The 17,964-nt window shown below is 29.3% G+C and overlaps 2 protein-coding genes across 2 annotated transcripts; both read right to left on the bottom strand.

The window, feature by feature from the left end:
• Nucleotides 1-1,373: 1,373 nt before the first annotated feature.
• APUU_70172A (uncharacterized protein) lies at nucleotides 1,374-2,089 on the bottom strand (the record flags this gene model as incomplete). Its single annotated transcript, XM_041695016.1, has 2 exons — nucleotides 1,374-1,767; nucleotides 2,010-2,089. The coding sequence occupies 2 exons, from the start codon at nucleotides 2,087-2,089 to the stop codon at nucleotides 1,374-1,376; spliced, it is 474 nt and encodes a 157-aa protein (XP_041560788.1).
• Nucleotides 2,090-17,210: 15,121 nt separating this feature from the next.
• On the bottom strand, nucleotides 17,211-17,939 carry APUU_70173A (uncharacterized protein; the record flags this gene model as incomplete). The annotated part of the gene is made up of 4 exons (XM_041695017.1): nucleotides 17,211-17,398; nucleotides 17,460-17,624; nucleotides 17,681-17,871; nucleotides 17,929-17,939. 4 exons carry the CDS (start codon nucleotides 17,937-17,939, stop codon nucleotides 17,211-17,213), a joined length of 555 nt encoding a protein of 184 aa, XP_041560789.1.
• Nucleotides 17,940-17,964: the final 25 nt, after the last annotated feature.

The following is a 17,964-nucleotide window of genomic DNA, read 5'->3' on the forward strand; positions in this document are numbered from 1 at the left end:
GTAGGCCCCTATGCTGAAGACCCAGGCAGTAAGATTAAGTGGGGAGAACCAGTGAGGTAGCACCCAGCAGGCCAGACCTGGCGCCCCTAACCTGGTTGATTGTAGGGGCCCGGTCATACGACCGGTACGGTAGCAGGACCGCTAACTGGCGTCTACAGCGGGTGTAAGACCTAGATAGTTATCTACCGGCATGGTTATGGCCCTTCAGGTTTGCAGACAACCCATTTTCCAAGACCCTTCTCAGTCGCCGACGGGGAGACCGTGGGGGACTCATCATTCAGTGGAACACCGTGCAAGCTCTCCGTCGCCCATCCGTAGGTTGAGGTCGTGGTTTGCAGGCTCCTCGAGTTGGTAGTATAGTGAACAACCTAGGGAATGGGGTCGGCGGATAGTGAGCATATGATAAATGGAGGATTGTACTGTACAATCTCTGAGTCACGTTATAAGTTGTAGCCGCCGCCATTTGCTAGTGATCTGGCCTTTTTTCGATTGAAATGTGATGGCACTGCTATGTAATTCTTGGTTCAATTTCTTCGTGGACGTTCACGTCGTACCATTTCCAAAAGATGTTCGGGTTAAATGCAGCATCTGCAAGGAGCAGCTGGAGAGTAAATCAGTACTGATGAACCATGCTGAGAGTGCATGGAATTGTCTCATATCGCCTGCTGTCTGCTCCTGGCCCGATTTAGATTTTCTATTCACCTTCTACCTAAAGAGATTACAGTCTCAAGATCCCCTTTGTTTTGTTGACAGCTGCATATTTATAAATGGGTTGCATGTTTCCCATCTCTCCGAAGAATCTTGGATATCTAGACGCTCCTCGAGTACCTGACCAAAGATTTCTGTTAGCTCGCTACCATTATGGATAGAGAAATTGCCCGCCAGCATTTTCTTTTGAACAATACGTGCAAGTGAGTGGAACAAAGCCACAAGTTTAGAGTAGGTGTTCCTAATATAGATGGCGAGCGCATCGACCATGTGAACTTGAAACTGAGTACTTCTCCCTCTGGTCATGTGATTAGCAGGCTTACTGCCCTCCGGTACCGCCTGCCCCTAGGGTTCGATCTTGCTTAGTCATTATTTAGTAAACTGGATATCTTAGTTAACTCGATAGGCGGCCTGTCGGCCACCCAATAGGAGAACTATCTATCGTTTCCCACACAATGTCATGCTCTTCCTGTTTGAACGTGCTGACATGTGGGTACGTGTATCTAGGTTGCCCAGTCGCACCATTCAGGTATATATCGAAGTTGGCCACTTCGCTAAAAGAAATAAAACCAAAAACCAATAAAAGAAACTAGATCAAAAAGCAGGCCTGGCCCAAGATTAAATTCGACTTATATTATAACTGACTAGAGCATTCGAAAGTTCAATCACCAGTGCTCATCACCAATTGGGACCTCGTTAACGTCAACTCCGTCCATGAACCAGCGCCCCTCGCCATTTCCATCCGGCCCAAGGAGGGTGTCATTTCCGCTCATCATACGTTTGCACATCTTGCCAGTCTCACGATCAAAAGTCCAGTCTTCCAGCCCGTAACATCTTTTCCAGCGCATTCCATCTTCTACATCCTGGTACTCGTACCAGAATTGCACGGCAATACGATCATCTTGGAAAGCAAACAGCTCCTTGCGCAGCTTATAGTTGCGCTCCCGATTCCATTTGGCCTCCAAGAACTTCACGATACTCTCGGTTCCGGAGAAAAACGAGGTGCGGTTTCGCCAGATACAGTTGGGTGTGTATGCCAGCGCAATCTTGGGAGGGTCTCTACACATTGCATGGTTAGATCACTCGATAGTATGACGTCATTGTTGTTGTGGCACAACAGCTGAGAGTCGATTCCGGATATCCTGCCAAAGGCATGGGTATGTTTTCGTCCGCTTGGATTCTCGCACGGATAAACTCTGAAGGCAGGGAAGGGAATATGCAAGGGGATGGGATCGGCGTCGCCCTTTCTTGAACACATGGTCTGCGGAGGGCACAGGATCATCAAAAATATTGGCACTTACTGGGTATTCCACATATTCTGGGCTAACTTCACTTTCGCGAGCGCGGTCTCCTTAGTAAAAGGTGGCTTGAGGTCGGCCATTGTAGACAGGAATGATGTTGTGGTTGCAAGAGAAGTGGGTGATTGTAGTGTGGGAAAAGCGGATCGAGTCACCTAGATATATATATTCTGACTCATGGCCAACGCTGCACTCCCGCTTACGTCCACCTACATGGATGTAAGCTTAAAAGTCTAGACGGACCGACTGGGCGTTACGGGATCTCGGGATTTGGTAGGAACAGTAAAATTTACGCTAATACGAGCATTTTGGCCCCGAGACTAAAACATCCAGATGTCCATTACCCGATTACCCGGGAGTCGAAAGTCGATTTAACAATCCTCCATCCATCTACATCGACATAGAAGGCATCAACCTTTCTCGTCACAGCTCAACCTCAATCATGCAAATCTTTTTGCTCCCAGGAATGAAGTGTACCTTATTAATATCTATACTCTAGGCCAGGATGCCTTCTCACACCCCTCTACAAGCAGTATAATGCTCAAAGGCATACCAGAAGATAAAAATATTTAGAAGACCTTTTTTAATATTTATAATAATTCTGATGCTTTATATACCTACTTTAGTGTTCACCTTGCAGGTATCCAGGATATCCAGCTCCTTGAGCTCGCAACTCGGAGTGGGCTAAGAAGATTCATAAACAGTCTTACCCGATGTTTTAAATATAATGCAGGCTTAATATAGTCTGAAGCCAGCGTGTGGAAAATATTAAGGATAATAGATAACAGCTATTTACGCCTGAGCACGGGGGATCTTATGAGGTGTTTAATTCCCGGTCCTTATTAGAGGCTATTATTAAGTACTATGCTCAGGATGTTCGGATTCTACCTAATGTCACGACCGCCAAGGCCGTGCCACGTGACTCCTACCATGCGACCCTTGCGGACCGCCACCGGGGCGCCTACCGATAGCCACGACGCCGGAATCGATATATCATATCTCTGCAGAGGCAACTAAGGAAGGATCTATTAAAGAGGACTGCATGACGGCCTGACGGCCTGACCAGGAGGGGTAGCCGCAGGACCGCTGCCTGACCACCTCCGGAGACCACCCCGGGGGGGGGGTTCTATATAAGACCTCTAGATACTCCAGTTCTATAGATCCTTAAGCAATTCATTCTGTTTCTAACGGAGCTATCTGATTGGCCGATCTAGAATTCCTTTAGCACGGTTGACATCGCTTCATAGTTACTAGATCCTTGGCGCCGCCGTGTGCCTTACACCTAAGTTATAGGTATTCTATAATGGTAAGTTAGGTTAGAGGTATAGAGAGAAGGTTGAGATCACCACGCGTGATAGGATTAATATTTGCTTCCAGGCTGAATATACGGGTGTTGGGAGGTATATAGCTCAGTCTCCTTCAGGCTTAGCGTAACTTTATTAAGTAAATTTAAGTATTATATATATTATTAATGCTCTATTTATTATAACTGAAATACTAAATCTTTGTCTATAAATAATGCTTAGAGACGGGTTCGGGGAGCTTACAAGGAGTAAATTATGGTCTCTTTCACAGGGAAAAAAAATAGTCCCCAGGCATGAAGAAGATTATAAGATCATTATAATTACTCAGATCCTTTACAAGACTCTTTGGCAATCATACTCCATAGCCTAGCTTATTTGTTTCACTGATTTCATTTATTTATGTCTGCTTTCCCAGCTTTTGGCCCTCTCTATAGTATGTAAATTAAGAGGTCTTTAACTATTGGCCTGTGTTCTCTCTGGGTGTAATTCTGCGATCATTGATTTTCTGGAGAGAATTATCAGACAAATCACTGAGGGTTTATGTTGTGCGTGACTTAGCCGATATATTCTTTGCCCTTGTTATTTTACCGCTCGTAGAGCCGATAAATTAGAAGACGTCTTCCTTAATATAGATATTTTTAAAGTCGTTGCTATAGTGTTGGAAAGTAAGAACCCTGCCTTGTGGGTTGTCCTCCTGCCTTTGCATCATTGCATGAAAATGTAGAGTATCCTAGATAATTGTAGTAATATTAATTTAGTAGAGTAAGAGATGGTATTACTGTGAGTGTTGTCTTGAACGCCTTAAGATAGATATGAGAGGTCAACCCTATACTATTTATCATGTGGCCGTTAGTTGTCTATATAATCCTTTCTGACCATAGCTGACTAAGCAAGGTTAATCCTTTTCTACTTTTCTGTATCTAAAGATACCAGCCGGTGCATTCTTGAGGGCATCTAATCTCACCCCTCTGCAAGCATGATGCAGATTCGTAATTAAGTTACAGTAAGAATATTCGAAGCCGCGAAGGGGTTGTAAGATAAAGAGGTATTTTCTGACTGTCCGAAATGCTCCCTCCCCCCAAGCGTGGTATGCCCAATATTTCTGCCATATTAATACCCTAAAAATTATTTCTTCTCTTTTACTCTTAAACTTGTTATGTATGCTTAGAAGGCAGTTCTTTATCTTGGGAAAAAGCAAATAGCTTGCTTGACACACTCACGCTGCAGCCTTCCCGAAGTAACTATAAGTTTCTTTATTTATTCCCTTAAGGAGGTGATAATAAGTGCAGCTGCGGTACTTAATAGAGCTTAAGATAATCTAAAATTTATTAGAGAATACTTTTTATTAAATTCCTGCCAGCCTGACAGCCTATCTAAAATAATGGCTAACCACTCTTCCTTACAGCTGCTACTCCCTATTATCCTGTTAAGACCTGCTGATATCTAAGAGCTGAGTTAGTCTAAGCAAAAACACCAGCCAGTAGCTTATACTTCTTATTAAATAAAGTGTACTAAGGTAGGTTAATAAACCAGTAAGTCTAACTTTAAATAATATTTATAAATTTAGTACTCTGGATCATCTCTGTATAATAAGTATATAAGAATAGAGTCTGACTGCCATTATAATCCAAGCAAAGATAAATATCGGGAAGAAATTCTAAAAAAAGCCTAGCAAATTAAGGAGGTTCTAAAGGCAATCATTAATATTCTTTACCAAGGAACTAATAATGATCTTAAAAAATAAAGACCAGGATTAAATCATCTTCTTCTCCGGAAGAAAGCATAGAGCAGTTGCTTAACAATATATTTACTTAAATAACAGTTTCTAAATCGAGCAGCTATTAATAAGTTAATATAATATTCCTGTTATAATCCTGGTATATATCTTATATATATATATATTAATAGACATGCACAACCCGCCCTGAAATCCTATACCTGATCCACCCCGAACCCACCTGGGTCCGGGTCTGGGTTAGTTTTCTTATACCCGCTGTGGGTTAGGTTGAATATACCTAAACCCGCGGCAGGATTAGGTTATTTAATAGGTTAAGGATCTAGAAATAACCTAAATCTATAATCTAACCTACTCTACTTATAACTAATATAATTATTTTTAATAATAGTTAGATTATAGATCTACTAACTAGACATGCACAACCCGCCCCAAAATCCTGAACCCGATCCGCCCCGAACCCGCATGGGTTTGGGTTCGGGTCAACTATCTAGAACCCGCGGGTTAGGGTTAAACCTGCAGAACCCGCACTAAACCTAGTATAGTAATAAAATAGGGTTATTATAATTAGCCCTATACTATTTAGGTAATAAAATTACTGTATTAGGTTTAGTGCGGGTTCTGCGGGTATTTGCGGGGCGGGTTTAGCAAGGTCTTGACCCATGCAGGTTGGGTTCCTTGAGGCCTCGACCCGCCCCAACCCAACCCGTATGCATGTCTACTACTAACTACTCCTACAGGAGAGAGATATATACTAAAATATATAAGAAGTTAATCTTAAAATATATATTATATAATATATATTATCTAGTATTTACTAATTATTATTTAATTAATAATAATAACTGGGAGACTATCTTTATTAATATAAAGCCCGTGAAGTAGATACTATAAAAAATTAGGAAATTACTATTACTAGTAATTTAACTTTAACCTATTTTTTTAATATATATAATAATACCTATTCCTTACTAGTACTATTAATATCTTTAATATTATTAAAGAAATCCTTATCCTAAAAAAGTTTATTATCTTCTAAGCTAATTTTATCCTCTGAATTATTTATCTTATTATTATAATTAAAATTAAAAATCTTCTTACTTATTAGATATAATAGAATATTATATTTTTTAGGATCCTTAATACTATCTTATAAGAATATATATTCTTACTTAAGTTTAAACTAGTTACTATATATCTATATAATACTTATTTTAATAATCTTAAGTACTAGCTGACTTTAATAATAATAATAAATATTCTAAGCAGTATTAAAGAGATTCTTAATACTAATATCTGATACCGGAATTACAAGGAAATTATAAGTAATATAAGTAAGGATTAAAAAGCATAACTAGTATATTAATTACTAAGTAAGAATATTAAAGTAGGTTAATAAATATTTAAGATTTATATAATTTAATTATAATTAAAATTATTATATTAAGAATCTAGTATTAGAGAAGGTATAAATACTTACTTTTAGTAAGATAAATTTATAACTCTAAATATCTCTCTAATAGAGCTGTCTCTTCTAGAGATAGATAATAATATTTTAAATTATATAAAGCTTTTTTAAGTAGATCTATAGACTTCTTTAATATTAATATCTAAACTAGTAATAAAAATTATATTATATAGTAGATATAAATCTTAGTAAGTTTCTCTTTATATTATTAAGTATAGTTCTATTTTTTATTATTATTCTAGAATATATCTTTAAAGCCCTCGAGTTTACTATATAGATTTAAGATAATTATAATTATATATATATTCTTATAAAACTTATAGATATTCTGATAATATTTCTTTAGCTTATCTTATACTACTTTAAGACTCTTATAAAAAATCTTCTTCTAATAAAACTACTTATTTAATAGTCTTATAAAATAGTCTTTAATATAGTTAAAAAGTAAATTATATATATTATAAATATAATAAATTATTATTCTAGTATATTTAAAGAGACTAACAGTATAGATAGTAAACTTATAAAGAAGCTTTTAAAGATATATAACTTAATACTATTCTACTAGTATTATTATAAAATTTAAGAAATCATACTTTATATTTACTATAATATAATAATTAATAGTAATTTAAAGTTAATAAACACGCTTAAGTATCTTATATATTAAGTTCTAATAGGTATAGTAATTAAGAAATAGTATTAATAAATATCTAATATAATTAATTAATTTTTATTATTTAATCTTAAAGACTTATCAGTACTACGGGCTTATATTAATAAAATAGCTAATCTTATAAATCTAAAATAGATATTATATATTAGTAGTATTCTAATTATAATTAGAAATAATAAAAATATTATATCTTCTTAAGTATACTAATAATCTTTTTCTATTTTACTTAACTCTTACTTTTATCCTAGGAGAACTGAATATTATTATTCTTAAATATAATTTTTAGTTTATCTAAGAATACTTTTACAGAGAGTTAAATAATATATATAAGATAAGGAATATAATAAATAGATTAAAGAATAGTAGTAAAATTAGGATTAACTATAATATTAAGAAGTAAAGAATACTTATTATTCAGCTTATTCTTTAAGATTTATATTAGTTTAGTAAATATAGTAATATTATTAGATATATTATTAATTATAATACCTAATATATAAGAGCTAAACTAAAACTTATAGATTATTAAAGTAATAATTCTAGCTAGTTCTTTACCTAAATAATCTTCTTATAAAAAAGGAAACTTAAGTAAGATCTTTTAATAATTCTAATCTAAATTAATAAAATAGCCTATAATTATTATAAAAAACTTCTAATATAGGCTCGTCCAGCAGTTAAGTATAATTAATATTCAGGAGTTAGGAGAGAAATAGTCAAGAATATATTCTAATATTATAAAAAATAATTCTAAAAGATATAATTAAATCTAATTATAGTTAGAAATATATAGGTTAATTAAAGGACTGTATATTATATAAAAAATCCAGCAGAAGAATATATTATCTATAGTTATAAATAGTAATTAATAGGAGATAATAAATTAAATAATCTTATTAATAAGATTCTAATATAAATATTAGCTAAGTATCTTATTATTCTTCTTTATTATAAGTAGAATATCTAATTATAATTAAAATTCTATAACTTATCTTTCTCTATTTAAAAAGGCTAGTAATTACATGATATATTAATTAAAAAGTATTATTAAGTTTTAATTTATATCTTCTGTAATTTAAACTATTTAAATAAGTATTTATAGACTTAGTTCCTATACACCTATAAGAGAAATAATTTATAATAATCTTATAATAATAACAGTAAACCTTAAGCTTTCTATTTAGAATCTTAGTAATTTTAATAAATAAATTCTATTTTTATAATCTTTAATTCTCTGCTCTCTAGTAAATTTACTTTTTAATATAATATATAATATATTCTCTAATAAAGATTTTTTATTATTATAAAATAAATTATTTTCTTATCTAGAATAATTCTTTCTAGTCTAGAAAAAGCTGTAGTATAGAGTATTTATAATATTTTAAATCTTAAATAAATTCTATATTTATAATTAAAGAAAGATAGTTTAGTTCTTTATAAAAAAATATTACTATTAAATTAGAATTTAAAAGCAGTATTAAATATAATAGTATTAATTATATTAAAGATAAACTATAGTTATAAGAGAAATTAGAAAATAAATCTGATTCTAAATATTATAATTAAGATATAATAAATATATAGTACTATAAAAGTAAGTATACTATAAAGTATTAAGAATATAAAAAAAAGCTATAATATAGAAAGAAATAAAATCCTAATAATATTAAGATTATTATATTAATAAAAGAGTTTAGAAAGAGAAACTATATTAAGTTATTTTAGTTTATAAAGTCCTATCTCTCTTTATTTATTTTAAAATATAATTATTCTTCTTTTTTAATTAATCTTTATCTTTATTAATTTTCTTTTACTTAGTTGATATTATACCTCTTAGGTTCTTAAATAGTTTTAGATATATTATAGTAAGAAAACTAGAATATATATCTACTCTTTTACTATATCTTTATAATTAAGATATAGTAAAAGTCTCTAAATCTTTATTTTAATTATCTAGATATACCTGCTATCTATATTTATTTAAAATTTCTACTTTTTTTTTAGAAGAATAACCGCGGTCTTATATTAATTTTAGAGAAGAAATAAGAATTAGTAGTATTAAAACTAAAAATTAAAATAATATATATACTAGGGATTAGATACCTATTATTATAAAACTAGATAACCTAGGATTATAAGTTTTAAGTAATATCTATTTTAGTAGATAATAGTATATTATTATCTTAAATAGATCTCTTTCTAAAATAATATATTAATAATTTAGAAGAGTATTTAGTCCTAGAAGCAGGTATAACTATTAGTTATACTTAAAATTAATATAATAAATATTAAGTCTTTAACTTAAATAACAGGATAAAGAGTCCTCTTAGAATTATCTAAATTAATATATTTTCTAATTAAAGTTAGATTATATAGAAAATCTATATTATAAGGTACTTTAGCTAAATTATTTAGTGGCTCTATTAAGCTTTTTAATTATAAAGAAAATAATACTACTATTAGAACTAAGATCTAATATTAATATAATAGCTTAAACTACTGATAGTATTTATTTATTTTAATATCTCTAGATATAAAGATTTCTGATAAAAAAGATACTAGAAGCTTAAAACTAAATCAGTCTAATTTAGTAATAAAAGATTTTATAGATACTGAGTTACTTACTAAATTTTTATAATAAAGATTATACTATTATAGATCAGACTTTACTTAATTTTATAATTTAATAATAAAAATCTTTATCTATTTATAATAGACTAACTATAGTAAGATAGAATATTTATTATAGATCTTCTATAATAAATATATAAAGTAGTTTATCTAGAAAAACCTTTTTAGCTTTTTATTTATATATTCTGGATAAACCTAGTCTGGTTATACCTAATAAGTAATATAATTTAGAATATTTATAATTTTTAATAAAATATTTCTCTTACTTATATATTATAAATATCTAAATAAAATATTTAAGTACTAAATTAATAGTTAAGTTATAATAGTAATATACTATATAAAGATAATAAATAGCTTTATATTATAAAGTCTTTGCTATATATCTTAATACTTAATATCTAAAAGATTTAAAAGAAAGTCTAGATATTAGAAGAGTATAATACTTTCTCTAATAATAGATATACCTAAAGAGCCTAGTATAAGATAATTTTTTAAAGAAGTTATAAAAATTTTAGGAAAGTTAAAGTTACTTTCCCTATAGCTATTATTATAAGATATTAGAAAAAATATAACTTATAATTAATTATTCTAGTTTTCTAGCTTAAGTTCTAGTATCTTAACCCAGTCATTAGATATAATATTATTAATATAATATTAAAAAATAGTATAACTAAAGTTAAAAAATTTCTTAATCTTATAAATCTATATCTAACTATAATTAGTTAACCAGTTAAATAAATATTATAACAAAGAGAAGGAACTTATATAGTCTAGTTTAGAATTTATAATTTATTTAAGAAAAGATTAGATAAAGAATTTCTTATTATAGTCTATTTTATATAAATCTAATATAATATATTAGAAGATATTATACTAGATTACTGTTAATATATATACTATACTTATTTTCTAAATATCTAAAGAATTATAGAACTACTTATTAAATACTTTAGATTTTAGTAATTTCTTCTATTAATTAGGGGAGAGTCTAGTAAAATAATATAATAATTAATATATTATAATACTCTCTATCTTAAGAGATAACTAGATTCTATCTTATACTATAGTTATATTATAAAATAAATAATCTAACTATAGTTAGATTACTCTATATATAATACTATTTAAGATATAATTAATTAAGAAATAAGATTATATATAAAAAAATAATAGAGAAAATAGAGAATTAAAATTAAAAATACTAATAAATAATAATTATAGATTATTAATATCTAATCTAGTATTATAGATTATATAAGTAGAACTAACTAATAAAGGCTATAATTTATAATAGTCTTAAGATTACTAAACTAATAATAATTATAGTAAAAGGACTAAGAATATATATAAAAATATATATCTATATTTAAGCTAGCTTTACTTTATATAGTATAAAAATCTACTACTTAATACTAGTTTATAGTATCTTAATTATTAATCTTAAGTATATTTACTCTCTACTATATATATAAATAAATAATTTTAACTTAAATTTTATATTATTTTAATTATTTTTTATATAGTATTATATTTATATTTTTTACTAAATTATAGAGTAGGCTATTAGATAATAAAGTTATAAAGTTAGTATCTAATACTATTACTTTACTTAAGATATTCTAACTATAATTAGAATATTTAATTAATTAGATATCTCTTAATCTATTTAGTTTATATCTACTATTTCAGTATCTACTATATTATTATCTCTAGGAGTTAGTTCTATTTTAAGATTTTCTATTTTATTCTCTAGTATCTATAGCTTATAATAAATATATAAATCCTTTAATTCTAACTATTTCTAGATACCTTAAGTTACTTAAGTCTTGTTAGTTATATTAATATATTCTAGATATTTTTGCTTAATTTAGTTAATTACTTGTAGATATATATTAGTATTAATATAGTTTTTATCTAGTTACTTAATATTAATAAATATTAGTATCTTGAGGATAATATAAATAGTTATAAGTATAGGATTAGTTAATATTCTATTAATAATCCTATAATTTCTAACTATAGTTAGAAACTTATAATTATCTCTCTTATATTTTCTAGTATTAGATCTTTTAATTATTATATTTATCTACTAATACTAGGTGTATTTAAATTTATTAAGATATTCTTTCTTTAATATCTTATATTTTAGAGGGCGCGCATCTTAAAAATCTAGTTTTTCTAGTTAAGTATTAACTAGTCAGGCAATATCTCTCTTAAAAGTAAATAATCTTAGATTTTTATTAAAGTTATTATAATTAAGATTATATCCTACTTTTAATAATATTATATTAAGTTCTATAAGTACTTCAGCTGCAGCTATATATTTCTTCTATTAATAAAATTAATAACTTAATTTAACTATAGTTAGAAAGAGAGTATATAGATACTAATTATAAAAGTAATTAAATTTTTTAGATAAAAAGAATTCTTTCTAAGTAGTATAATATAGCTTTACTTAAGAATTAAGAATATTTTCTACTTTAATTTATAGTAATAGATTAAAGTACTAAAAATATCTTTTTTATTAGTAAATACAGTATAGATTAATAGGTTATTAAGAGTTAGAGTCTTAAGTAATATTATATTATTATAAAAATTAATATTAATAATAATATTTTTTTATATTAGGATTAGTAAGAGTTAGTCTTATTATAATTCTATTAGTATTATTCTAACTATAGTTAAAAGCTTTATTTATAAAGATTATTTTATTATTAAATTAAGTTATATTATCTTTAAGGTAGTCTGCTTTCTAGTAAGTTACTAAATTAATAATATTAATCTAATAAATTTTAGTAAATTATTATAAATAGTTTTTATTTTTTTTCTTATCTAGTAAGTTTATTAGTAATATCTTAAACTAGTATTTATTAACTAAATATTTCTAATATTAGTTAGAAATATTTTATCTTTATTTTAATTATAATATTTCTTTATATAGTCTTCTATTTAATCTCTTTAAGAATTATTAGAATAAACTACCGGGTAATCTTTATATCTATATCCTTATTAAGTATAAGTTACTTAATCTCTATTATAAAATAAAAGTATTATAGTATATAATTTATCTACTTAGAAAACTTTTATATTAATTTTATTTATATTAGAATATACTTTAGTAGCTGGTAAGTTAGCTTAACTAGATACTTCTTAAGTTAGATTTAATCTAACCTTCTTATTATTAATATTAAGTAATATTTAACTTTAGTCAGAAAATTATTTATTAATTAGGATACTCTAAGTCACGGTTATTATAAAGTATATAGAAAATCCTAATATATTACTTCTTATCTAATATATTTATAAAATTAGGCTGATAATATTCGAAATTAGCTCTACTAATATAAATTAGTTTAGATAGTTTTAGTAAGGCCTTATTTAATTAATATTTAACTAGAAGAGTAAATAGGTATTTATATAGAGTTTTTCTATCCTAATAATCAGATATATTTAGAAAAAATAGAAGATATAAGTAAAAGTTAGGTCTTTTAGTAAGAAAAAAGAAAATCTTTATAAAATTATTCTTATATAGTAGGTTTTCTGATCTCTTAAGAATCTTTAATATAAAATAAAAGTACTTCTTAAATTTAGTAATCTAAATCTAATAATAGTTAGAATAATAATAAAAGAGTATATATAAAAACTTATAAAATTAAGTTAAGTTTCTAATATTCTAGTAATTAAGATCTAATTAAATATCGCCTTATTATAGTAAGTTAATATATAATAAAAATAACTATTCTTCTATATATTATTATAGAGAATTAGCTTAATTTAAGAGATAATATCTAGAGTAATCCTAAATATTTAATATAATTAGCTGTTAAATTTAGTCTTACTTAAAGTTAGTTTTTACTAATCTTTAGTAGACAGGATATTCTATTTTAATATAATATAATATACAGTATAATCCTTAAAATTTTAAAGATTAATAAATTTATTATTCATGCAGAGCGTGGCTAATAAATTTAAATCTAGATTATTAATAATATATAAGTTAATTATCTAGTAATAGTCCTACTAATTATTAGATAAATTTTAATTTTAACTATAGTTAAAAAATAACTATCTTAATTTTAGGTACTTAAATTATATTATTATATTAATTATTTATTTCTGGCTGTATAAGTTTTGCCTGTTTCTTTAATAATATAAGAAGTACCTTAATATAATATTAATTATTTTAGAGAACAGGTTAAACTAGCCTGGAATATCTAATAAATAATCTTTAATTTTATTAGTCTAGTATTATCTAAAAAAAACTAATTATAATTAGAATTATATCTTACTATTTCTACTAACTTTAACTCTATTTTTTATATTCTCTAAAGTCACGTTATCTACTATATATAATTAAAGAATACTTATAAACTTCTCCTTCTAAATAATTATAGTAAGTTATATATAATTAGAATATTATTAGATTCTATATTAGAACGCGCTGATAAGTTAGTAAACTAGATAATTAGAAATTATTTAGTTTTATTCTTATTTAATTAACTATATCTGGTTAAGGTAGTATATATTAATTATTAAGATTTTTAGGAAGTAATCCCTAAGTTTTTTCTATATTATATCTTTAGTTATAATAAGACCGGTTTAGGGTACTTATAATCTAGTCTTAGAAAAGATAATCTACCTCCTAATACTTTTTAATAGTATTAGAATCTAATAATAGTTAGATTTAACTAGAAACTACTAATAAATTCATGAAAAAATTGCTGGATTTTAGAAATAAAGTTCAGAAATAAAAAATCTAGATACCTAAAAAAAAGAAATTAAAATTATTCTTAATAGATAAGAGATAATATTTTAATCCTTTTATATATTTACTACTATATTTACTGATGATAATAATAGAAAATCTAATTATTATTAGATTTTCTTCTATTTATAAACTACCTAACCGCCTGATCCTAATAACTACTTAATCCTAAACTTAATATCTCTTATTTACAGACTACTTTATAAACTACTTTATAAACTACTTAACTACCTGATCCTAGTCTCTACTTAATCCTAGCAACTGCCTGATCCTAGTAACTACTTAATCCTAATCTTAATATCTCTTATTTATGAACTACTTCATAAACTGCTTTATAAACTACTTAACTACCTGATCCTAGTCTCTGCTTAATTCTAGCAACCGCCTGATCCTAGTAACTGCTTGATCTTAATCTTAATATCTTTTATTTATAAACTACTTCATAAACTACTTCATAAACTATTTTATAAACTACTTAATTATCTGATCCTAGCCTCTACTTAATCTTAGCAACTGCCTGATCCTGGTAACTGCTTAATCCTAGTTTTAATATCTTTTATTTATAAACTACTTCATAAACTACTTCATAAACTACTTTATAAACCACTTAACTACCTAATCCTAGCTTCTACTTAATCCTAGTAACTACTTGAACCTAGTAATTATTAGACATGCATATGGGTTGGGTTGGGCCGGGTTGAGGCCTCAGGCGCCCCAACCCGCAGCGGGTTCGGGGATCTGATTGGTCAGCCCAAACCCTCATAGGTTTGGGCCGGGTTAGGGCGGGTTCTACCCAGAATTTCTAAGCTAGACCTAATTCGGATATGATCATCAGTATACTATCTCTTTTAGGAAGGGATTGATTATGGGTTCAGGACTGGGTTATACACCCTATAAACCCAAACCCTTCCTAAAAATAGAATTTTTAGAAAATATTAAAATTTTTATATAAAAATCTATATAGAACTAAAAAAATAGATAATTTAAATATTAAAAAATAAGGTCTAGAAAGGTGGTTAGTGGTCACTAGGGGTTCTATGTCAAAATATATATTTTGAAATGGGTTGCCAAGATATTTTTAAAAGCCTTAATAAGTCCACTATTATACAATATTTTAGGTTCTAATTAAAAGAAATAGAATATTTAAATATTGATTTAATAGAATATATATTAAATTTCTAGAAAATATCTAATTCTAGCCGGATGACGTCATTCTGGAGTTAGTGGGTTAAACCCAAACCCACACGGGTTTTCCCAAACGGGTAAAAACCCGCTGCGGGTTCTAGCTTAGTCATCCCACCCCGGACCCACCTGGATTCGGGCCGGGTCGGGTATAGGATTTCAGGGCGGGTTGTGCATGTCTAGTAATTATCTGATTCTAGCCTTAATATCTTCTATTTATAAACTATTTAACTATCTGATTCTAGCCTCTGTCTAGTAACTATATAATTCTAGTAACTATCTAATCTTTAGAACTACTTAATTCTTATCCCTATTCTAGTACTAACTTAAAATAATATTATAGTATAAAAAATAGGTTAGGTTAGATTTTTTAATCTATTCTAGTTAAATATTTAGTCTAGCTCTATTTAGTATAGTATCTTACTATAATAGGTTAGTCCTATTAATCTCCGGGTTTAATAGGTTAAACCTGCAGAACCCGCCCCAAACCTATTATAGGTTGGTTTAATATTATTAATACCTAAACCCGCTGCGGGTTGGGGTCCGCGAGGCCTTGACCCGCCCCAACCCAACCTGTATGCATGTCTATTAGTACCTAGAATAATATTAGCTATCTCTTATACTTAAAAGTATCTTAGGATAGTGCTATATATATTAAGTAATACTATCTATATTATTAATATATCCTCTTATCTCTCAGATAGCCTACTTATATAATTACAGAGTTTTAACTTAATTAAGATTAAAGTCCTTTTAATTAATTATATAAGGTTTAAGAAGGTAGATTATAAATTAATACAGCTTAATAAGTATTTAAGATTTTTTAATTTTTTAAATTATTAATAGTATATTAAAGTCTGCTCTCTTACTTAATTAATTCTTACTTTAATTTACGCGCTTTTCGTGGCATGGTGGCTAGTTAAAGTTAGTAGATAGTAGACATGCATACGGGTTGGGTTGGGGCGGGTCGAGGCCTCAAGGAACCCAACCCGCATGGGTCAAGACCTTGCTAAACCCGCCCCGCAAATACCCGCAGAACCCGCACTAAACCTAATACAGTAATTTTATTACCTAAATAGTATAGGGCTAATTATAATAACCCTATTTTATTACTATACTAGGTTTAGTGCGGGTTCTGCAGGTTTAACCCTAACCCGCGGGTTCTAGATAGTTGACCCGAACCCAAACCCATGCGGGTTCGGGGCGGATCGGGTTCAGGATTTTGGGGCGGGTTGTGCATGTCTAGTAGATAGTTAATATATTTGATTTTTTGGAGTTGCACGAACCAACCGGGATGCACGAACTGACCGGGAATTACGTTAGTGGGAGGAACACCATCATTCTAAACCGAAGGTTTTGCTTCACCTATCAAAATACACATTTCCATTCGCTATACTAAAATCGAAAACTGGCGCCCGTATAAATATGGAGGCTGCAGCCAGGCTACATCCACCGCTTGGTTCCATTGTGGCTCAGAAACGAACCACTGTACCCGCCAGCGAGAGATGACCGCTCAATAGCAGCGAGGACACTCTTCGCGGCATCCCCGGGCGACATTGGTTGAAAGCCAGGCGAGTAGAGCTCGAACTTGGGCCCATACTTGGCGAGCTGAGCAAGGTCATCGCTGGACACTAAGTAGGTAAGTATCCCGTTAGCTATTGGTTCGTGGGTCATTGTGATAGCCTCACTCACCAGTAGCGCCAGGCTCTGCTGTATCGACTCGGCCTGGGCAGATCGATGCAAAGAGAATACCCTGATCTGCGTATGCCGCGGCGAACATGGCTGTCAAGGTTGTGAGTGCTGCTTTGCTGACCGCGTACGGAGCCGCAATGGGCAGTTGAATCTCATTGATGAAATCTGTCAAAAGCGTTAGATGATATTTCTTGATTCTTGCGTTCTCTTGCAAGGCTGACCGATATCCCCCATCCCACTAGATATCGAGATGACCTTCTTGAGTTCCCCTCGCTTCATCAGAGGCAGGAATGTTGTGATTGCCCGGAAAGTGCCCAAAACATTGACATCGATGCTGTTATGGATGTCGTCAACGGCAAATTGGATATCACCCTCACTTCGTATATTATTAGCCCCCGGGATGTGCGTGGATCTGGGCGTGCTATAAGTACTAATCCTCAAGTGATTTGAGTGCTGCTGACTCGCTCACATATCCCGCATTGTTGATGACCACATCTATACCATT

Source organism: Aspergillus puulaauensis, chromosome 7 (assembly GCF_016861865.1).
Source record: "Aspergillus puulaauensis MK2 DNA, chromosome 7, nearly complete sequence".
In the NCBI taxonomy this organism is placed as follows: domain Eukaryota; kingdom Fungi; phylum Ascomycota; class Eurotiomycetes; order Eurotiales; family Aspergillaceae; genus Aspergillus; species Aspergillus puulaauensis.